Source organism: Thamnophis sirtalis, unplaced genomic scaffold, assembly GCF_051295495.1.
Source record: "Thamnophis sirtalis isolate CommonGarterSnake01/CBP01778 unplaced genomic scaffold, rThaSir2_p1.2 scaffold_9, whole genome shotgun sequence".
NCBI lineage: Eukaryota > Metazoa > Chordata > Lepidosauria > Squamata > Natricidae > Thamnophis > Thamnophis sirtalis.
Genome location: NW_028261389.1, coordinates 15,524,128 through 15,548,702, shown reverse-complemented (window position 1 = coordinate 15,548,702; position 24,575 = coordinate 15,524,128). Strand labels below are relative to the sequence as shown.

The window sequence follows — 24,575 nt, the reverse complement described above, 5'->3', positions numbered from 1 at the left end:
AGTCTCCTCCTAGCATGATGTCCTTTTTTCCTCTACCTGTCCTAACCAAAAGCCCTATCAATTGTGGAGATGACCAGCAAAAAGGAGCCACAGCAGAGGAATGAAAGAGCCACATGCGGCTCCAGAGCCACAGGTTGCTGATCCCTGATCTAACTGACTGTGCAACCTGTGCCACCCAACTCCCTTGCTATTACTTTTTGTAGGAAATCCCTCTGGATCCTAGCAGATATTGTAGGATGTTCTGTGAGAGTCAAGATTGATCCTTGGTGAGATCCAAAATCATATACTGGTATATCTTTCCTGTTACAACAATGGAGCAATTCAGTTTTTATGTTTTCATATTTTACCCATACACTGCCCAGAGTCACTCTGTAACGGAGATGGGTGGTTTTTGAATTTGATATAAAAATTAAACACAAATAAATAAATTCCGAAATTGACAAGATCTCAAGGGAAAGAAGAAGCTAAAGAAGTAGACAGAAAGGGTGGACAATGGCCTATGGGATGAGGTCGAATGAAGGCATTTCCCATCAGCATTCTGGTATTACTATGCAAGGTTTCATCCTGAAATGCCTGTCCAAAATAATACATTAGGATGCTGGCAGATTAATTTTAGATGCGTCTATAACATTAGCACACAGTGCTACTGTCAGCCTCTGCTTTGCTGCTGCTTCGGCTGCCATTGAAACGGGGAGAGAGGGCATGGTATTTGGGAGGGGTTACTAATTGTGCTGGAGGAAGATTCTGGAGTTCTGCTGCCTGTCGGACTACGCATGCGGAGGAGGTTCCCGCCAAGGCTAACGGCACCGACATTCCATCTTGGTGATGCCTTTCGAAGTTATCTCACACCTGACACTTAGGAGATTTATGATTGGACTGTAACTGGGATGCCAAGGGGTGGGGAATGGGTTATTTTATATATCAATCGCTTTCGCGCCTAAATAATCAGTCTTCGCTTTGCTACGCTTCTAATCATTTATAATTAGTAAAAGTACACTTGATTTCTACCTATGGAGTCTTGTGGTCTTCTTTCCTAATTACTCAATGAAGAGGTGCTGACAGCTACGGGAGGTGGGAGGGTGTTGAAAATAACCAGCCAAAAGGTTGTGCAATTTATGGACAATCACAAGTTGCCATTTTATGGACAACAGGAAGATGGAGAGAGAGATGGAAAGTGTTTCCTCTTATTCTTGAGGAATAGAAGCACAATAATTGATGGAACTGGTAACTCATAATTTTCAAGATACCAGCCAAATGAAAATACTAAGGGAATATGACGTAACAGAAGTAACTGGCCAGCATAAAACCTGAGAGGAAGCACTCCAATCTAGCAGAATATGTCAGGTCAGGTATGAAACAAGATCATCAATCTCGGCTTTGTCACTTCTGTTTACTGCCGCTCTGCAAAGTGGTATGGCTTTGTGGAGCCATCTTGAAGAGGCACTTCACTCAGTCTTGATTCAAGGTCTAAGGTTTTTCAGCTTTCAATCTCCAGAGTCTTAGAATCCAGCTGCATTGGCCTGACTAGTTTAAATAGTAATAAACTGATAGCTGCTGAAGTTAAATGAAAAGGAAACTAGAGAGCAAGAGAAAGTTCAGGTATTTTCATTCACATCCTGCATGCGCTTTCATTTTCCAGTTCGCCTTCTTTGCTCCCCAATCTTGCCTCCCTTGTTGTTGCCTTCTCCACCCACCTTTCTTCCCACCACAATGCCAAAAAAAGATACACAGTTAGAGCATTAGGCACCATCATCATTGTGCTTGAGTGCAGAAAAAGAGAGCAGGGAAAAAAAAACCTTTAGATTCATTTTTAAGCACCATATATTTACCAGACTTTGTAAACTTTCTCCTCATTATGTTTTAGTTTCTTATACATCAACAATGTCCATATCCAGTGTCTTTAGAAAGATAAGTTTTTATGAGCCGGAGGCTTTCCAGGATTCCAGAGTCTAAAATCTAAAGTTCCTGGAGTCACCCCATTGATCTACCTTTTAATGTATATCCTGCATTAAAGTACACTGACTATCAGCTCTTGACTGGAGAAGGGGAAGGGTTTTTTCCCCCCATATGCAACCTTGAGGGAAACACAGCTCAACAGATTGCTAGACTGGTGTGAGCAGTTCCTGTTTACAAAATCTGGAATGGCCCTCCCCTTCACCATCCCTCCCGCAATGCATTTCTAAAATATCATTGGGTACAAGGGTGAGATTCAGCCGGTTAGGACCTGTTCGGGCAAACTGGTTGATCCTATGATCAGCTGGGGAGCGAACCTGTTTGCTCCGAAGATCAGGTGGGCCTGCCAGCCCCTGTGCTTTCCTTACCTGCTGATTCGCATGGCAGAGAGGATTGCCATGCTTCAGCTGTGTTACTCCCCAGAAGTAACGTGGAAGGTAAGTTTTGTTAAAACTGTGCACACATGCAGAGCGCACATCAGGCACAGGCACATGTAGAGCGCATGTGAAGCAGGCAATCACCCAACCAGTTATTAAACTGGCAAGATCCCACCACTGGTTGGATGCAATATTACAGAAGTGTTTGCTGCCTTAGGGTCTGCAAGCATGGGATCTCCTTGCCAGAACTTCAATCTTAAAAAAACCCAAATCTGTTCATGGTCGGCTGCAAGACCATAGAAGAATGAAATTATTTCCTAGGGTGTCATGAAGGTGGCGGAAGAATAACACACAGAAGCCTGCTATGGAGGGCATAGGGTCTAGCTTCACTTCATACTGATTAGGGCAACCATTAGATAGCAGAAAGGAGACACAGAAGACTACCTCTTTGTCACTTATTGGTACTTCTCTATGGTAAAACCTAATTTAACAGCCCTAAATGTTGATGCCACTTGCTGTTACCATGCCACCCCCAACAGTGTGCCTGAGCCATTAGATAATGGCTTGTCTATGCAGTCCATGAGCAGCAAAACAGGTGGATTCCCCTGAGTATAGCTGCTAGGCTTTTAAACGTTGACTACTATTGGGATGGGGAACCTATTGGAGAGGTTTTCCTGGGACTAGGGAGCCGTGCTTGTGCCTGGGTGATTAATGAAGGCATGTGGCACAAATTATCCTTAGAGTATTTTTGCATCGGACCAATCTTGTCTGCTTTACAGAGTGATTCCGTGTGCATCATTTTTCAGTGTAAGCAAACATGCAGTACTACATTGCCATGAGAAAGGTGAGATGTAGTGATGTGCAGTTGTAGTTTAAGCAAGTGTGCTACAATGTGCACTCCCTGGACTGCTCGGGAAGAAATGGTGGACTGAAGATAGTTCCGCAAGAGTTGATAACCGCAACCGAATGAAAAGTCAATCAGTAGACTGGCTCTTCGTCATTTCTCTTCAGACAAGGAGAAGACTTGAGATAACCTACAAGTTCTCCAGTCAGGAATCCTTTATATCTCTACAAACATTGGTATATTCTTGAATTTTCAAAAAACTGCTTAATGAACAAGGGTGGCATTCTTTTGGCTACAAAACAATCAGCACAAATCAGTTGTGAGCTGCACTCATGGAAAATTAATGGCCCCACCATCGATTGGTTGGGGGATGAAGCAAGGGCTGAAAAATATTCTCACTTCTGTTGAAATCTGTCTTCTGACTGGCTAAGCATCAGCTGTTTTAAGGCACAATAATTCATTGTAGGTACCTGCTTCTTCCTCAAAAGAGAGACTATAAATGAAGCTCCCTGGAGGATGTTCGGCTGCTCGGCGATACCAAAGAGGGAAGTGGTCCATGGTGAAAATGCTTTCCTTATCATAACTGGTCAAAAAGTTCCTGGAGTTGAAAAAAAGAAAAGAAAGAAAAGCAACACGATCGTATCACATGATCTTCAAAGTACATTTTAAAAACATTTTTCTTTTGATCCAATGAAGTGTCTTGGTGTGCAAAACACACTCCCCATTACATACCCATCTCTTTCGCTTCTCTATTTCACCTATGACTATAACCTTGTTGCTTGTATCTCTAAGAGTATCTCGACTTGTATGGCTGTATGACTCTTGTGTATTTTAATTACGTGTATTGTGTTTGTGTCTCCCCTTTTCCCCTTCTGAGTTGTTCGCCGCCCTGAGTCCCTCCCGGAGAAGGGCAGCATACAAATAAACTAAATCAATCAATCAATCAATCAATCAAGATTTATATTGTTTTATTTGTTCCCTGGTACGATTTGGTTGCTTATTTAGTAACCTATGACTATCGCTAAGTGTTCTATCTTATGATTCTTGATGAATGTATTTTTTTTCTTTTTACGTACACAAAGAGCATCTGCACCAAAGACAAATTCCTTGTGTATCCAATCACACTTGGCCAATAAAGAATTCTATTCTATTCTATTCTATTCCAAAACTCTGATATTTCATTTTTGTACTTCTGACATCTTGGCATCTTCTATTGCTTGCTTTGTACTGCACAGCATAGACAGCGTCAGGCCTGGAAGGGCATTGAATCTTCAGGCCTGCTACATTTAGTCTGTGGGAAGCTGGGAGGGATGATTGTATGGAGCTGGGAAGGTATATAGTTATAATAGCATTCCTTTGTCCGAGAGTCAAGGACATTCTGCCCTGCACCTGCAGGGTGTGATTGGGAGGCATCTTCAATTGGGACGGTGCTGTGATTGGACCATGTGGTGGACATGTGGGTCAGTAATGGTATTCTATTTTCTTCACTACTGATTCGGTATTTACCATGTTCCAGAACTTGAGCTGGGTAATGAGAAATCAGAAGAAGAAGGCCACAGCAACCACAGGTAGTCAGTGCTGTACATCTCCATCTGTTCTTCCTCTGTGTCCCACACACTTGCTTTGATTAGTTCTAGGAGGCCAAGAACATGAATGGAGATCCACCAAACTATAACTAAGTATTTTGCAGGCAATATCAGATCACACTCCACCAAGTTGACAATGCTTCCAAGATGACGAGGGGTGTCAATGACATGCCAAGAATGAAGCCTACTTTGGAAAGCGTTTGCAGCTGCCTGGTTTATATTGGCAAAGCTTCTGCAGCTGCCTTGTTTATATTGTGATGGGGTAAAATATGTGGCTGGAGGAAAGCAGATGGGTGTATGGCAAGGTCATAGACTTTTTTGAGGGAAGGTAGGACAAGACTCGGGACAAGAAGTGGGCAGAAAAGGGAGAAATGCTTCAATACTTGACTTTCATTTATCTCTATGCATCAGAGGTAGTATTCACAGGTTCTGACCAGTTCTGGAGAACCGGTGTTGGAAATTTTGAGTAGTTCGGAGAACCAGTAAATACCACCACTGACTGGCCCCGACCCCATCTGTTATCTGCCTCCTGAGTCCCAGCTGATCGAGAGGAAATGGGGATTTTGCAGCATCCTTCCCCTGGAATGGGGTGGGAATGGAGATTTTACAGTATCCTTTCCCTGCCATGCCCACCAAGCCAGAGGTGGGTTGCTAATTTTTTTACTACTGGTTCGGGAGTGCTCCCGCTGCGCCACTTTTGCATATGTGCAGAAGCGTCTGGGGGGTGGAGCCTCCTGCTACCGCCACTACTGGTTCAGCTGAACCGGGCCGAACTTGCAGCAACCCACCTGTGCACCAAGTCATACCCACCAAGCCACGTCACACCCACCAAGCCATGCCCACAGAACCGGTAGTAAAACTTTTTGCATCCCACCACTGCTATGCATGTTCAGAAATATAGATTTTGTATATAGCTGTTTCTATTAAGTTGGCACTCCTTGCTCTCCCTTTTTAAATCCTTCCAGTTGTTCAGAAAACATGATCCATGAATGCTCTAGCATCTAGTAAGACTAGAATCCATGCGGACAAGTAAAAAGCTTATTTTACTCATGAAGGTGATTTCCTTTCTACTTGGGGATGTCTTCTTAGAACTCTCTCCTCCGCCCCCACCTTCCAAGTGTTTCTATGTTCAGCACAGCTACTGCAACCTGACTAATATAAGGAGTGGCTGCAAATGATGATGGTTGCAGAAATAAAATAAAAAGAATTTACTGACTAATATCTAGTGGTCTGTTGCTTAAACCCTGTGCAGATATGCATCCCTTAGACCTGCTGATAAATTGTATTTGAAGAAAGTGTGTTTTACTTTTTAGTAAACATGCAAACTACATTAGCTTCTCTTAGCTCCCTACTCCTATTTTGACCATGCTACTTTGGCTCCCAAGCGTACTGAAATACATCTCATTCATAGGGTGAAATACAACGCATTCACGAGGTGAAGTACATCTCATTCACAGTGCACGTCTTTTTTCTTTTTGCCAACAGTATGTTGTACACAAATAAGTGTGTCATTTTATTATCCATTACAGAACTCCTGGAAAGATGAACAGGTGTTGTATTTTACAGCTTATAGTTCATTTTATAAACATTTTAACATATTAAATAAACTGTGTCTCCCGGGACAGATTTAAGATTTAGATAGATATATTAGGTTCTCAAGGCAATCTTTGACTATATAAACCTCATGTTCCCGATTTTAAAGTATACAAAGTAATCAGGATAACCAATCAGAACAAAAGGTTCAAAGCATTTTGAAACACAAGATTGATACGGACTATATAGGGCATACGTTAAGCCTGAGTTATTAAAGTTGTGAACATTAAATACTCTCATATCGATGTACAGCTAAATACACAGGATTGATCTGTAGATTTGCCTGTCACAAATCTGAAAGTCCCTCCGAGAGTAATGCAAATTTATCTTTGCAAATCCCACCATTCTCTTTATTTTTCCAGTGTGCAATAGGCAAGTCAATTGTGAGAAGGCATCACACGTGCATGGTATAATGATCCTTTATGAAAAAAAAACATTCTGAGTGACAATAGATTGAGTTAAAGTAATTATAATATCCTGATTTAAAGCAAGATAGAAAAATTTACCCAGTAGCTTCTGTTGTAGTGATGCGCCATTTAGGTATAGATTATGTATAGATTGTTTGATGTGCACTAAATAGATACATTAAATAGGCCCTGTAAGAATCTAGAGAATTGTAGTCAGAATGCACAAAAGGACAAGGATTGGAGGATTAAGCATTTTCTCTGTAACTGATGGTAAGAAAGGTAGTTCCAGTGGACCTGCTCCTTTATGTTTTCCTTCCTTCCTTCCTTCCTTCCTTCCTTCCTTCCTTCCTTCCTTCCTTCCTTCCTTCCTTCTTTCCTTCCTTCCTTCCTTCCTTCTTTCCTTCCTTCCCTCCCTCCCTCCTTGTCATCATGCATAAGAACTCGCCATCAACCATATAATGAAGTAGAGATATCCCTAGCCCTAGCCCTAGCCCTAGCCCTAGCCCTAGCCCTAGCCCTAGCCCTAGCCCTAGCCCTAGCCCTAGCCCTAACCCTTCCTTCCTTCCTTCCTTCCTTGTCATCATGCATAAGAACTCTCCACCAACCATATAATGAAGTAGAGATATCCCTAGCCCTAGCCCTAGCCCTAGCCCTAGCCCTAGCCCTAGCCCTAGCCCTAGCCCTTCCTTCCTTCCTTCCTTCCTTCCTTCCTTCCTTCCTTCCTTCCTTCCTTCCTTCCTTCCTTCCTTCCTTGTCATCATGCATAAGAACTCTCCATCAACCATATAATGAAGTAGAGATATCTGATATACAGATGACTTCTAATAACAACACGTGTCAAGTACAAGTCCAATTTGTGCTAGAAAGAAGGTATTTCTTTCTTTATAGAATTCATATATTCCTTCATTCCAATGAGGTTCTGCTATTGGTGCACTCTCTGAATTGATGGTGTACAACAATAAAATAAGAAGTTTAAGATAAAATAAACCAATGATGACATCAGCTGTCTATCCATCTGGCATCAGTGATTTCTACCACAATTCCATTTCCAAAGGTGTTCCAAAAAACATCACATTTTTTACAAGTCTTCACAGGAACCTGAATGCTGGAGCCCGTCTACTTTAGATAGCAAGCTCTTTGGAGGAGGAAAGTCTCCCAGGGAGCAGGTATTCTGTCTTTATTCTGATTGGGTAAGCAGATGGTCTCACGGGTATTGAGACCCCAAACAAACCATGCATGGTTTTGTAGGCGATATTTAATGCCATGAATTAAGGGTAAAGGTAAAAGTTTCCCCTCTGCAGTTGTGCCTGACTCTAGGGGGAGGTGTTCATCTCCGTTTCTCATCCAAGGGAGCGAGTGTTGCCCAAACACACTTCTGTGGTCTATGACCAGCATGACTGTACACCAAGGCACATTAAAAAGCATGAATTATGGCAGGCAAAATTAAGAAACTCGCAAGGATATTCCTGTGAAAGAACATTTTCTTCCTGGAGCAGGTGAAGAAAGCGTCTTCACAACTAGCTCAGTAGAACAACAATCAACATCAGTGGTGACCCTAGATTAACTAACAATAACTGGAATTCTAGGTGAGCTAGGTAACTGATACCCACAATAATTTTTTTTTTAATTTTGATTATTTCCCTCAAAGTTTGACATCTTAGGTGTCCAGTCAGTTCATTTCTGTGGATAGACTACTCTGGAAGATTGTGAAATGACATCAAATAATAGCAACTTCTTTCCTTTTTTAAAAAAGTCCTTAGAAAGAACTATTTTAATTGTTTTTTCTCTCTCTCTGTGCATATCTTTCAAACTGGGTGGCTTCTGGAATGGGAGGCATATCAAATTGAATAAAGCAAAGAATAGGAAAGAGAAGAGAAAGGATGTCCAATTGGTAAGAAGAACAATGTTTTAATAGTTCCCTGGAAGTCTCTTTTGCACGGCTCTGAGTAAAAGAAATGGCAACAAACATTAACTAAGCTCCCCCCACCCCATTATTATCCCAACCCACCTCAAAGAGAATCCCTTAAAGTGGTACACAAAGACCCCACAAAACCCCATAAATTGCAATGATGGCAACTGGAGTTGGCAAATTATGGACCTTCTACTTCGTCTTTTGCTAGGGGCAGACTGCTGCATACTTCAGAACTTGCCAGCTCACAAGCATTGAAAGGTATGTAACAATGGAAGACATTGAGGAAAAGATAACAGAAAACTCTCCATTTTTGCAACAATATATTTGAACAGTAGGGAAAAAAAGAAGACCCACCTATCCCACGTGTCACTTCTAAACTTTTCGGGCACTTTTTTGCTATTTTTAGAATGTCAATGCAAACAATTCGGCAAACTCTAGGAAAAAGCCCATTCATGAAGGATTATCTCACAAGGTCTATAACAGGGGCATCAAATGCATGGCCCATAGCATCACAGGCTGGCCCCACCCCCGCCCAGTTTAGCAAAGTGGGGGGAAGTCCTGATACGTCACGTGATGCCGCTGTGAGGACGCAAATTTGACACCCCTGGTCTAAAACATCTAATGTTTGCTTTCATGAATTGCTTTGCTTTTCATAATTACGTAATTATAAATAGACATTTCCCAGTGGCCTCTCACTTTCTCAAATGTTGATTTTCAGTGGGGTTATATCATATGATCAGCTGTCAATTTTCAGCTGTGAACAAAAGTTAGAAATTTAAGATGAACATTTTGTGGTAAATCTAACTGTCAAAGATTTATATTCGACTTAATTAGATCTGCAGAGGAGCTTATATTGAAATTCAAAGTCATTATAGCAATCAAGGAAGAAAATAATTATGAGGCCAAAAATTACACCAGACTTTTCTAAATCCAATATGCAGCATGCATGCCAAATCAAGATCAGATTGATTTTTGGCGATTGAAAAGGCCCTTAGATAACCAATCTATCTAAATCTTGAAAATGGAGGTGGCTAGAGCAGGACCATTATGAATGATTTCAGAGAAGTTCTCAAGGTAATCCCACTCCCCGCTCACGTATTGCCTGATGTTTGAAAAAGAGAGAGAAATGCCAAAATTAGATCTAGGACCTGCTGTTTGCAATATCTAATACTGAGCTATGATGCCCTTCTTCAAATCCCAATATTATCAATATGTAATAAGCCAATACAGAATGGTCTTCATAGAGAACCATCTCTAATTCCATTTTCATTTTCAGAAATTGTGTCTGACTTATAAAACTGTCATTTTACAATTTCTCAACAACTATTGAATTTTCTCCCTGTCTCAGGACAATGTATTGAGGCTTGACAATTATTTTGATTGGTAGATGATGCACAGATTGAGCTCTGTAGAAAAAGAGGAATCACTCTACAGGGAGTAATAATAGCATACAAAAAGTGTTTATAGAAAATATTCAATAGCAATAGCGCTTAGACTTATATACTGCTTCACAGTGTTTTACAACCTTCTCTAAGCATTTTAGAGAGTCAGCATATATTGCCCTCAACAATCTGGGTGCTCGGTTTACCAACCTTGGAAGGATGAAAGGCTGAGTCAACCTTGAGCCAGTTAGGAACTTCCAGCGGTCGGCAGTCAGCAGAATTAGCCTGCAGTACTGCATTCTAATCACTGTGACACCATGGCTCTTAAAATAATACAGAAAATTGTTTTATTTCAGATTCATTCCTACAATAGTTGCGGGAATTTATAATTTACAACATCCCTTTCTTTTATTTGTAAGCATTCCTTTTTAAAAAGAAAACTCTCATTCCCTTTCCCACCACCTGGGAGAAATACAAAAGCCAATCAATTCTCTAAATTTCCAGCCTTTAGCATCTATTGAATCTGGATCAGTCTGCTTATTGCTGGTCAAAGAAAAAAAGTTTTTCAACAAGCTTTTTCAGAGTAGAAAAGAAAGTTACTAAATTGGGCATCTTGAAAATAAAGAGATCTAGGTGGGCTGGAAGGGGTCAATCTAAATTTATTTATTTTATTTACTTATTTATTCACATTTGTTATAGCTGCCCAACTTCAATGAACTTTGAGCATTATAGAAAACCACCAAATCCATAAAGACAGATAAAACGTAAAATCACAGGGGTATCTCAGATGAAAATGATACTAAAGGCAACACAACACAAATCAAATAAGAGTCCCCAAAATACAATAACCCCGGGCTAGATTATTACATAATATACAATCAGGACATGTGTCCAAATGAAGGATTGGAATGGCAGTCATAGACAAAAGGTACATTTCTAAATGTGTTTGTGTGTGTGTGTGTGTGTGTGTGTGTGTGTGTGTGTGTGTGTGTGTGTGCGCGCGCGCATGTGTGTGTGTGCATGTATGTATACATACATACATATACACACACGTGTTTGTGTGTGTGTATGTGTTCCAGCATAACTCTGGAACGCCTTGAACAAGTTGGTACACGGATGGAAACATCTGGAAACAAATACTGATGGGGGAGAGGTAAGACACCTCTAACACCCCTTGGGGTGTGTGTTCTGTTATGATACAGCCTGTTGTGCCTTCAAATGACTTCTATTGTACTGCCGTAAAATGGCTTCTACTGTACAGTGCAGTGGAGTTGCCAAGGTAACAGCTTCACAGTACTCCACAAGGGGGCTCCCTCTGGTAAGGGGGAAAATCCAACAATAGAAATTACATTTGATCCGGACATTTCCCCCCTATAAATAAATACCTGGACAATGTCTAGTTATCAGCTAGTAACTCAATAAAACATAGCGTGGAAGTTTGGAAGAAGAGGAATTCTTGGAAATTCATGAAGAATTCTATGATGAATTCCAAGAGGTGCCAGGTGCAAATTTATAAAAGGATGTAGTATCTTTAATGGCAAAAGTCAGACAAACAGATATTTATATTGGCAAAATACATAGTGTAGGAGGAAAACTAATAGATTTTTAGAAACATTCTTTGCGTATTGTTAATACCTCCTCCAATGTCAGGCATAAGGAACTAGAAACAACTCAAGGAGTTGATCAGAGCAATATGTTTACTGCTACTCGTCTACTGACAGGAAACTAGCCAGACTAATGCACTCACTACATAATTACTAGATAAATACTGTACAGCTTTAGGGAGGATCGTCTTTCAGCCACTTCCTCCCTATCAGTGACTCAAGGCTAGCCAGCTTTTTCACTCCTTGCCCCAACTGACCTCCAGATTCCACCACATCTATGCAGCTTAGATGGACAATTTATACATGGACACTACTGACAGGGAACCGAACAGACTAAGAAACTGAAGATGAAGAGGTCAATTACTTTCATAGGCTACATGGGTTAGATTTAAGAGAGTGTGTACCAAAACACATGACCCAAAGAACACAGAGCATATATTCAGTGTAAAGAATTTATTCAAGCTGCTTCACTCATGTGAAACGAAATCTGTAGACCTTTGGGAAGGCATAAGGAACAATATGAAAACCAGGCAGGCAGGCAGGCACACATGCAGGCGCGTGTGCGCACACACACACACACACACACACACACACACACACACACGTTCCAGATTCTTTTACTGCTGGTTCACTCAGGGATGCGCTTCGGACGTGTGTGTGTGCTTGATGAGTGCTATGCGGGTATGCACAGTAGGTAAAAAATTGCTTCTGCACATGCGCAGAAGCAAAAAACAAGATGGTGGCGCCTACAGTGCCACCAATAGAACCGGTTCGGATGCGTGGGCAGCCGAGTTACTACCTACTCAGCCGAACCAGTCCAAACCAGTAGGAACACACCTCTGACTCTCTCCCTCTCTCCCTCTCCCGCTCTCTCTCTCCCTCTCTTTCGTATATATTCATTATATATATATAATGAATAGAAAACCAAGGAGTGTACGAAATATCATGCAAAATCTGCAACATACATAGTACAAACGAACAGGAGAATAAATGCACGCATCGCAGAACACAAGAACGCAGTAAGAAAAAAAAAGAAAAAACTTCCTCCCTTCTCCAGCATCTTAAAGCTACAGGGCATGAAATTAATTTTGAAGTAACCAGGTTAATCTCCAAAACTGAACACTTCAACAAGAGAATAATTATGGAAGCTATCAAAATAGAGAAACACCCCCACAACATGAATAAACGTGTCGATACCTCTCGCCTACCAGACATCTGGAAACCAGCCCTGGTAAACAAACGAGTCCCACCCACCACCCAGGCCGTTACAACACAAAACAACGGACCCACAGCCAGCACCAATCAGCACCAATCTACCAATCATGATACAGCCACACATCCAATGAATCCACTTACTGAAACAAAACCAGCACTCCCACCAAGATTTATAGAAACACAGCAGCTCCAGCCATGCTTTAAGCCAAAAACACTTGCCTCAGGATGATGAGTGAGACCTCGCTGAAACGTTGCCAAGACAATCTCAATCTTACACGGGAAAAGACCCGAATACAACAAGACCAGCATACCTACACCCATGATAATCTATGAAAACATATATACATACATACATACATACATACATACATACATACATACATACATACATACATACACTTTCATGATAGTCAGGAAAAGTTACATGACAAAAATAAAATGGGTGTACAAGAGTGATAGGATTCAAATATTTTTACTACAGGTTCTGTGGGCATGGCTTGTTGGGCATGGCAGGGGAAGGAAACTGTGAAATCCCCATTCCCTCCCAATCAGCTAGGACTCAGGATGCAGAGAATAGATGGGGATAGGGCCAGCAAGAGGCCGTATTTACTGGTTCTCTGAACTACTCAAAATTTCCGCTACCAGTTCTCCAGAACTGGTCAGGACCTGCTGAATTGGTGTACAATTATCTGAATGCTGTTTTTCAACATCAAATAAGAGAGCACAGGGACAGGTATCTCAGTCAAGAATATCATCAAGCAGAATATTTTTTTTAAAAGTTAACGTTTAAAATGAAAGATCTTTTAAAGAAGATGAGATAAATCGGTCAAACATGGGTAGTTTTGGTAAGCATAGGTACCAGAGAACAATTTTGACAGTGGTTAGTGATGTTAAAAGAAGTTGAAAAGATTATACTGTGATACTTGACAAACAGGGTCGTGGAAGAAAGTTGCAATAGTATTCACAGAACTCTTGTACAAATTCCTCACTCAAAGTTTTATTTAAGATCTTACAAAGAAGATGAGAGCAATCCACAGAAAGAAAAATGCTACATAAAATGGGTAAGTTTCAGAGAAGGTAGAGGGATGTAAACTCCAGGATGTTCGTAAGGGCAACAAGGGGGTTAAATGGCAAAGTTTATGATAACAGCATCATGCATACGGCACAACATGTACTGGTGTCAGATATTAAGAGACAAATACACAGTGGCAGCCTTTGTACAATGATTCATAGTGAAAGCGTTGTCATTTTGACTTATTGTGGGATGTTTTTTTTTAGGAGACTGCTGATTCAGTCAGATAGTTAATATTAAAATGGATAATAGAGGAAACAAAAAAAAACCTAGAAAAATTGTGTTTGCTTCATTGACCTCAGCAAGGCCTTTGTCTGTGTGGATCATGTTGGAACATAGAATATATTAAGGCTAATGAGTTTGTTGGAACATCTGATTATTCTGTCTTAAGAAACCTTACAAAAGAACAAGATACCTTCATAAGAAATTCTTATTCTTCTTTATAAGAAATTCTAAGAAATAATGCTGCTTCGGCAGTAAGAAATAGCTAGGAAACTGGATGCTGAGAAGAGCCAAAAAAAAAAAATCCCTTTGGATAGATGTGAATATTGTAAATGTAAGAACAGCCAGTCAGTCTTGATCTAATCCAAAAGCCGATTTTAACATATTTTATACTAAGAGAGACAAGTAGAAACTTATTTATTTTGGATATGTAATGCAAGCGAATGTTGGACCAGAAATATTCATAAAACCTGGCAAGGTTGATGTAACTAGAATAGGAAGATGGCTGGGTAGGATTAAAGAGATACTGGCAGCATTTAGCTAACAAATATAAGTAACCATGATGTTTGGTTCACCCAAATACATTATTGTGAAAAACCAAAAACTGCCTAATAAAGATAGATTGGTGAACTAGTGATACCTAGCAGAAGTATCTACAGCAAGCCAAGATTTTGTCAAAATGATGAAATGTGCATTGTGACCTCAGAATACAAATTCTTCCCCTTTTTGTACTTGTGTGCAATATCATGATGCAAAATACAAGAAAGGCTGAGCTCACACTGTGATATTCCAATGTGCACTTCAAAATTTACTTGCCTCCCTCTCTTCCCCAAATCCCTGTATTATTTGTGATTTGCAATAGGGAGTTACAGCTATTGAGTAATATGTGGATCACCTAGCTACCTCTGACTTTTCTGATGAGGATTAAAATAAATAAGATAATAATAATAATAATAATGATGATGATGATGATGATGATGATGTTACTGCAATCTATTTTCTAACTATTGTTTCAATTACTTTTAATAGTTCTTAGATGTTAATTAATTATCCTTTGATGTCTAATTATCAACAACATTAGATCCCAAATGATTCTCAATGTTAAAATAATAATATAATGTGGGTAAGAATGCTATAGACCAGGGCTGTCAAACTCCCGGCCCATGGGCTGGATGCGCTGGCACGCCCACGCACTGCCCACACCCACGCCTGGTTTAGCGAAGGAGGGGAAAGTCCCAATACATCACGTGATGCTGCTGTGACGACATGAGTTTGACACCTCTGCTTTAGACTAATAGAAAAAAAAAGGTGTTACTGGTAACAAACTGATAAGAACAATGTGTAAATTCAAATTTTAATTTTAATTTAAGAGTCTTCTATGTGAGTCTCATTGATATCAATGAGAGAACATCATCATGCCTAAATTTGATTGACTCTCCTTGGAAGCTCAGTGATAGTCTTCCTTCAGTGCAAGTACATCTTCTAATTATGTTGCTGTTGCTGTTATTCAGGTTTATTATAGCCTTCAACAAGAGCCGAGGTGGCGCAGTGGTTAGGGTGCAGTACTGCGGGCCACTTCAGCTGACTGTTATCTGCAGTTCAGCGGTTCAAATCTCACCGGCTCAAGGTTGTCTCAGCCTTCCATCCTTCCGAGATGGCTGAAATTAGAACCCAGACTGTGGGGGCAATATGCTTACTCTGTAAACCGCTTAGAGAGGGCTGAAAGCCCTATGAAGCGGTATATAAGTCGAACTGCTATTGCTATTCACCTTCAGTGGGTTGTGGATGGCTTACAAAATATAATACTAAATTTAAAAAAATTCAAAAAATAAAACAAGACAGCCCAGATAAAACAACCATTAAAACAAAGCATAACCTTCCTCCCCAAATATATGCCATTCTTCTTATATTTCAATATACTATGACAATTTGCTGTGTTTAAGACTGTCATGCAGAAATAAGTTAGAAAGCACTAGTATTACTGTTTTTGATTATGAATTTACTCATGACCAAGTGTTTGGTCATAAATATATAAATAAGCCACATTTGCTGCCATTCATTTTCCTAGTTTAATATTTTTGTCCCTAGCACATTTTTGGAAAGCAAAGTTGCAGGTGGGTGAACTTCAGATGCAGATTAAGTAAGGAACAGAATTACAGAAACACACACATTTCTGCATTGTTCTATGTGGCCTCAGATAACTGCATTTCTTTTTGCAATTTTTGCTGATAGATTTTGTTTAATGAATAAAATCTCAACCAAGCCAATTAAACAAATAAAACCTAGCTTTAGAAAACTCTAAACTCTGGGCATTCACATTAACAAATTCCCAAATTATAAAACTTCAAAATTACATCAACGTTTTGAAAATTAGAAATAATAGCATTCAAAGGCATCCAAATACGAAAACCAGATGTAACTTTCTCCGCCAGATGGGGCTATTGCCCACATCAAACACACAAGATTATTTTTTCAGCTGGATTCAATTGTAAATAGCTTAATGCCAACAAGCTGAACAGTTGCTTAAAGGAAGGAGGAAATTCATTTGGGCAAACATTGATTTATAAATGCCTACAATTTTGCTACTTATTATAGATTCCCCATGGATTCCATTGTATAATGGCACTGTAAACATTTCTTGAATTGGAATGACATATAAACAGGAAGAATTTGGCAGATTAGATGAATCTTCATATCTATAACTGCAGGGTTTACAGATCATGTTGTTGGATATGTGCTTATATTTGCATCTTTCAATGCATTCACCCATGAACATGCATTATGGAGATGCACAAGATTATTTTTTATGTTCTGAAGTAATGTATATTTGAACTGAGGATATGATAGCAATGCAACAAATTGATAAAGAAGATGCCAGAATCTCTTGTGGAGATCGGCAGCTATAGAAATTAAATAAACAGAATAAGAAGTGAAACAGACTTGTCTAGATAGACGGTCTAATTATTGTACATGAGAATAATTATAGCAATATCTGTTATCTGAAGGATTCTATTAGCATCTGTACTATAACAGATGTTACCACAAGCAATTGTATAAGATCTAGAATGAAAATAGTATCAGAACAACAGATGTTCCATCAGTTAAAGAAAATATGCAAAACAATGGATGCAATGGAACACACTGATTTTATTGTGCAGGTTGAATGTCACCTTGTACTACAGGAATAAAGCCGGTGATTTGACTCACCATCCTATATTATTCCTATTGCTTGTATCAAGATACAAATGGTAGGAATGGAGGGAAAGAGGGAGGGAGGAAGACGCTGAGAGAACAGGGAGAAAGGGGGGAGAGGGAGGGAGGGAGGAAAGGAAGGAGAGAGGGAGAGAGGGAGAGAGAAGTTGATTTTATATTAGCTAAACTAGCGATGAAGTAGCATTTCCTTTTTTATGAAAGCCTTGTTAGGCTTTGTTATCTCCCACATGAAAGGGAGGCCAGGTGAGTGAGTACATTTGTATGTATACTTCCTTATGGGTCAACAATATATGCATCTTATGCATATGTATCTATGTATGCATGCATGTATGCATGCATGCATGCATGCATCAGTGGTGGGTTTCAAATTTTTTTAGAACCTTTTCTGTGGGTGTGGCCTGCTTTGTGGGAGTGGCTTGTCGGCCATGTGATTGGGTGGGAGTGTCCAACTTGTAAAATGTGGTGAAACTCACTTAACAAAGCTGCTTAGCAACCAAAATGTTGGCTCAGAAACTGGCATTTGAAGCGTGCAAGTCTTAAAACTGTCAAGTTACAAGACCCTTGCACCCCTAACCCTTTAGAAAAAAGACCCACAAGGGTGTTCAAACTTGAAAGCTTTATGACTTGTGGACTTCAATTCCCAGAATTCCTCTCCTCGCTCTTCATCTTGATGATGTGCGGACGGGCGGGGGAGGGAGGTGGAATCGGTTCTAAACGGCACTGTAGATTTGTGGAACCTCTTCTATAGAAGAGGTTAAAACTGGCAGGAACCCAGTCCTGGTATGTATGTATGTATGTATGTGTGTATGTATGTACAATTCCTACATAGGTCACTGCAAAATGGTGCATCTGATCAGGGGTGAGTTCCGGCAGTGAATACTTCCGGTTTGCTCGGGGCTGCAACACATACATGCATGCGTGCACAGTTGATGCACAGTAAAATAAAAATTGTAATGTGCATGTGCAGAAGCTAAAAACAAAATGACAGCACCGAAAAACTGGTTCGGGGGCATGGCAGGCCTGGGTCACTGCCAGTTCCAGGCTGCCAAACCATGATCGGTTCGGCCAAACTGCTACAAACCGGTACAAACCCACCATTGCATCTGATCCTGGCATTCATCAAGAAAATGACCTTATCAGCCCATACTATTTCCAGCCCAGGAAATATTTGCCTCAATATCCTCCTATCATTGTTGAATTCAGCTTTAAGTTTAGAATACCCAGAACTGCTGCTTGTCTCTCAGACCAAGGTGGCGCAGTGGTTAAATGCAGCACTGCAGGCTACTGCTAGATCAGCAGGTCAGCGGTTCAAATCTCACCGGCTCAGGGTTGACTCAGCCTTCCATCCTTCCGAGGTGGGTAAAATGAGGACCCAGATTGTTGGGGGCAATATGCTGACTCTCTGTAAACCGCTTAGAGAGGCCTGAAAGGCCTATGAAGCGGTATATAAGTCTACTGCTATCTTTTCAGAGGTTAATTGAGTGAAGGGACACGTGAATGGGATACATAGTTTCCCCAAAAAGTATTTTAAAAAAGGAAATTGTTATGAATCAGCCGCCCAGTGTCGACTGGCGACTACCCAGAGGAGGGCCTTCTCTGTGGCGGCTCCGACCCTGTGGAACGAACTCCCCATGGAGATTCGTACCCTCACCACCCTCCAGGCCTTCCGCATAGCCCTTAAAACCTGGCTGTTCCGACAGGCCTGGGGCTAAAGACTTGCAGCCCCACTCCGAATGGTATGATTGTTGTGTTTTTTAATTGTGTATGGTCTTTATGTTTTGTAATTTTGTTTGTTTTCCCCCCTCCTTTGAATTGTGAGCCACCCTGAGTCCCTTCAGGGAAAAGGGCGGCATACAAATAAAGTAAATTCAAATTCAAATTCAAATGAATACTATGGACTATTCCAGTTAAAGTCAGTAATCTGGCAAGGGCCAGAGGGAATAGAAGGAAAGGGAGGGAGGAAAGAGCAAATATAGCATTAAAGCAAGCAAAGAATGAAGCAATCTATACCAGAAGCTGGCCACGAAGTAAAAATTGCATATTAAGCTAAACCTGATTCAGCAATCACAACCACCACCAGTGACATAGCTGAGTCAGGTAGAAGGAGCCCTATAAAGAGGAGGATTGGTTGAAGGAAGTAATATATGTACAACATCTGAACCTGCAGCTCATTCCCTCTTCCTTAAGCAATTTGATCGCTTGCTTGATAAGAATTTGGTGGCAATATGAAAGTAAAGAAATATGTATATGAAAGTGATTTAGCAAAATCTATAGGTAGTCCTTGCTTACTGACTGCCTCATTAAGCTATTTTTTTTGAAATTATGATACTACTGCTGCTCAGTCATGTGATCGTCACTCAGTCAGTATGCATTGTTCGGTGCATGGTCTCCTATTTTTCTTCTCTCTTTGAAGAGCAGAGAGATTGGAGAGGAAGGGATTGCAGCAGAGTAAGCAAGCACGCAATGGAGAGTGCACAGAAAAAGCAATTTGTTGTGCCAGCAGCTGCGAAAGTGCTATGCAGACAGCCTGGTGTATTCCCCATTATATGCCTGCTAACTCTCTTGTAATCCTCCTATCTTAAATACAAAAATCAATCCTCTTCTTGTTAATTACACAGTGCTCAGATGAGCATTCCAAAGGATGGGGGAGAGAAGAAGAGAAGGCATAGTTGTAGTCATGTGATTTCTCACTTGACAACTGCTTCATTTAATGACAAATCCAATTGTGATTGCTACATGAGGACTACCTATTTTTTTTTCTTCTTTTTATGACTCTTTAATCCCTTTATTTGGAGTGGAATCAGGGCAAATGAGTGCAGCTGAGCATTTACTGACCAGATGCTCTTCCTGACACCTATGCGGAGTTCACAGCAGATATTTTCTTCTTGCATCCTGACAGAGAAAGATCTGCCACTGTCTAGGATTGAACTCTCAACCTTCTGAATGGGAGGTGAGCTTCTTCATCCCTTCTAAATGATGCACCGTTCTAAATGATGACCACCTATATCAGTGATAGCTAACCTTTTTTTGTCATGTGCCAAAAGTGTATGTGACCACCCCCACCCCATGTGCATCTGCCCCCTGCACATGTGTGCATGATCCCCCTGTACTCCCCTGCCCCACAAACATGTGCACACGACCCCATGCATGCAAGTGGGACCTTCCACTCTCATGCATATGCACACATCTTCCATATGAGCCCCGTCCTCTGGCATGTGTGGCAGAGACTCAAAAATCAGCTGGCTGACTAGGGGCGCACTGGCATGTGCAGTTTAGTTTAACTGGGGCAACGGCTCGTGTGCCCACAGAGAGGGCTCTGCGTGCCATCTGTGGTACATGTGCCATAGGTTCGCCATCATGGACCTATATTATACTCAATAAAGCTAAGAGTTAACAAATAAATCTTTGTGTATTGTCTTGTCATTTTAGTATGGATCATCCACTCGTCTATAGAAGTTAGAATTTTGTGGAAAAATATGTGAGTGTCCTCTTCACATAAACTCCTGACAACTAACCAAGACTATGTCTCCAGATGCCAGCTGTTCACAAACTCCAGCAAATGGGGAAGAGCTGGTTACATGTGGATGGCAAAAAGAAAACTGAGAGATTATATGTGAGGTATAGTGTTTCATAGTTGCCATATTTTTCGGACTATAAGATGCACTGGAGTATAAGACACACCATGATTTTGAAGAGGTAAATTTTTAAAAAACATTTTTGCATTCTGCAGGCCTCCCAAACCCTCTGCACACCTTGTTTCTTTTTTTTAAAGGGTCATGCTGAGCGTTGGGAGGCTTGTAGAGTGCTCCTGGGGGCTGTGGGAGGGGGGGAATGAGCAAAAAACAGCCCTTATTTGCAAAAAAACGGCATGCAGAAGGTTTGGGAGGCTTGTAGAGTGCTCCTGGGGGCTGGAGGTGCAAAAACCAGCAAAAATGGTCAATTTTTTGCTTGTTTTTACCCTCCCCAGCCCTCTGGAGCACTTTGCAAGCTTCTCAAACCCTCTGCACATCCATTTTTGGAAAGGGGGTGAGGTTTCGGTAGGACAAAAATGCTGTATTCAGTGTATAAGATGCACCCAGATTTTCACTCTCTTTTTTGAGGGAAAAAGATGCGTCTTATACTTCAAAAATATGGTATTTCAGAAAGATATCTCAAAAATACAAAAATACAAAAGACTCACTTGTTAGATAGTTTTTCTGTTCCTATATAAAGGGTACTCCTCATGAGACCAGCCCGAGTTCCCATGAAGGCCATCTGCACACCATCTTCAGTTTCACTGTTGCAGAACAAAAATGAGAGTTGTATAAGCAAGTGAGAGACAGAAATCGTAGAAAGTCTGGTTGAACTTCCTTTGTGCCATAGATCTGAAGCTAGGGAACAGGTTGTATTTTACAATAGTCAGCCTGCTTTCTAGGCAAGATCACAAGTCCAATTTGTCTCAGCAATTCTGGATAAAGCCAGATCTGTACCCAAATGGCAGCGGGATCCAGGATATGGCCCTTCAATGAAACGACTGCGGGGAGATCCTTATGGCCCAAGGTGACAATTTGTACAATACAGGTGAAAACCAAGCTGCTGTTGATCATTGACTGTATCAAATGAACTTTTTGAACACTATCTCTGGACAGGTATAGTGTAGAATGCATTGCAGCAGTCTAAAGGTAGATAGTTTCAAAACATCTCTTAGCTCAAGAAGTGGTGTAATTACTTGGACATGCTGAGGGCCAAGGTCGTCCAATAAGCTTCCATCGGTGCTGTAACTACGGCATCGAAGAGAACCTGTTGAACTAACTCTTCGTTACCTAGACATGAAAAAGAATGGTAAGAAAGAAAGGCAATTATTACACAAACGTTGGAGTTGAAATCCAAAGCACATGGACGACATAAGGATGGGGACTTGGTTTATGTATTTAACTATACATTTAGAATCTTGAGCAGGGGTGGGATTGAAAATTTTTAACAACCAGTTCTATGCCTGGTTTTTGGGTGGGCGTGGCCATGGGGGCATGTCCTAGTCATCTTCCTGCCTCACGGTGTTGAGGGTGTTTTCACCCTCCCCAGGATCCAGAAGCTTTTCTTGAGGCACCAGGAGGGCAAAAACGGCTTCCCCTGGGCACCCTTCGGAGACCAGAAAAAGACCAGTTTTCAGACTTACTGTACTTCCGGTAAGCCCATTTTTTGTCCTCCCGGAGCCTCCACACAAGCCCTGCACTTACCTTGCTTCCAAAACGGACCATGTGGAGACTTCTTGGAGGGGCAGGGCGGGGTGGGTGGGGTCAGCCAGTCCTTGCAACTACCGGTTCGGCGAGCCAGATTAAAATTAAACATCCGGTTTACTCGAACTGGTCTGAACCGGCTGAATCCCACCCCGGGTCTTGGAAGACAAGACAAGGGGATGAATGACATCAAACTATAACCTGATTGCAGAAGCATAGCTTCTTTTTACATATGTGTTATGTGTTAGGAATATAATTCTAATGGTTGGGTTGGCAATATATGAATCGTGTAACAATGCTATACCTGTTTCTTTAAATTATGCTGTAAAGGTGATTGGGTGCTGTTTTCCTCAATCGGCCATAAGAGGGAGCCAGAATGACTGTTATCTCTCTCTGTTTGTTAGATGCTGGGCTGATCTGGAAGTGCCGTGAGCTATTGTAAATTTTGCAACTGTTAGCAAACTTTGAGTACCGAACTGATTATATGATACTGGACTATGTTATTTGGATTATCCCTTAACTGAAAGACATTGATGATTGACTGACTTATCTCTGTATGACTTGGACTGTTTGATGGACGCTGATACCTCTATTTCCATGAAAGTAAATGCCTATTAAAACTGCAGTGTCTCTGTATGCTGGTTTGTGTGTTCTCCAACACAACTCTCACAACGCTTCACTGAACGTACTCGCTCTCCCAACGGGGAGCTTACCTAACATTATGCATACAACATGTGTTAAAAAGAAGCGAGGCTTTCGATCATCCTGTTTCACCTTCCACAGTGGGGTCATTGTCACCCCAGCAATGGATTGGTCTTGTATGGAGGCGCTGAAAACTGAACCTCTCTGAACATCCCTGTCTATCCAAAGTATATTCCTGAGGTTTAAAACTGAAGTCGTCAGAGAGAATCTTGAATTGCAATAATAACGAGTCTGTTGCTAGAATTTCAATTTGGATGCTTGTTTTAAATTCATCCATCCATTCTTTTTTCCTCCTTTCTTCATTTGCTCCATGGAATTATCAGGAGTTGAACTTTCATCCTGAAATATGGATGAAGACTTAAACAATGTATTAGTATAATTCTTCCTGAATCTTCATTCCAATAAATAACTTTGCTGGTTTGGGAATGACACCTGACATACTTCTCTAGGTCAGAGACCAAATATGCTGACTGGAGCAAAACATGAAAAAGTAGTTTTGTAGGCAAATTGAATCAAGGATATCAAAGAAACGATGACCATGGGAAATATGAGTTTAGAAAGGGTTACATTCAGTGGTGGGTTCATACCAGTTCAGACCGGTTTGGCTGAACCAGTAGTGGTGCGGCGGTCTGCCAGGCCTGTCACGCCCCCAAACCAGTTCTTCTCACCTTGTTTTTCACTTCTACACATGCACAGAACAATTTTTATTGCACTGTGCATACACACACAGCCTGCCCATGAGCAAATTGGCAGTAGTGCCTGCTGGAACCCACCCCTGGTTATATTAATATTCAGATGGGAGATATACCACACCTTAAGTTTCTAGCTGTTCAGCAATGATATTCAAAAGCACAGTTTTTAGTTGCAAGGACAGACACTATGATCTGATGGACCAATTTGTATGAGGAATTGAATGATAAAAGCTAAATGTTGCTAGGCTTAACTTGAATTAAATTGAAGTTGCTAATTCTAATTTGCAAGTAATTTGAAAATCAAGGAAGAGCCATAATGAAAGATGATTAGGCAGCATGCTGATTATATACTGTACACGTTCACCCTGTAGAAAAATAATAATAATTAAAAAGGGATATGATCGTCACCACCAATTATTTGAAAAGATGTCACATAGTTGTTGGCGCAAATTTGGTGTTTTGCTGTCTTGGAGGATAGGAAAGAATCCAGGAAACAGGATTTAGAAATTCTTGGTAATTTGGGCTGTGCCATACTGGGACAAAGTGCCTCAAAATATGGTGGAGGAGCTTATATCAATGCTTTAA

The 24,575-nt window shown here is 40.9% G+C and overlaps 1 protein-coding gene and 1 long non-coding RNA gene across 2 annotated transcripts in view; one reads left to right on the top strand and one right to left on the bottom strand.

Annotated features, from left to right (window-relative positions):
• CACNA2D4 (calcium voltage-gated channel auxiliary subunit alpha2delta 4) overlaps positions 1–24,575 on the bottom strand; it is a 191,653-nt gene that overhangs the window by 97,722 nt on the left and 69,356 nt on the right. Inside the window, exons 23-25 of the mRNA XM_087722902.1 lie at positions 22,089–22,182; positions 21,561–21,656; positions 3,645–3,772 (exon numbers count right to left, since the gene is read on the bottom strand). Of these exons, the coding sequence (XP_087579028.1) occupies positions 3,645–3,772; positions 21,561–21,656; positions 22,089–22,182 (318 nt within the window). The remainder of the gene's footprint in view (positions 1–3,644; positions 3,773–21,560; positions 21,657–22,088; positions 22,183–24,575) is intronic.
• LOC148044048 (uncharacterized) lies at positions 4,433–23,221 on the top strand. The gene is made up of 4 exons (XR_015697685.1): positions 4,433–4,506; positions 20,176–20,330; positions 20,810–20,998; positions 23,001–23,221. It is a non-coding gene; the product is annotated as an uncharacterized LOC148044048 (long non-coding RNA).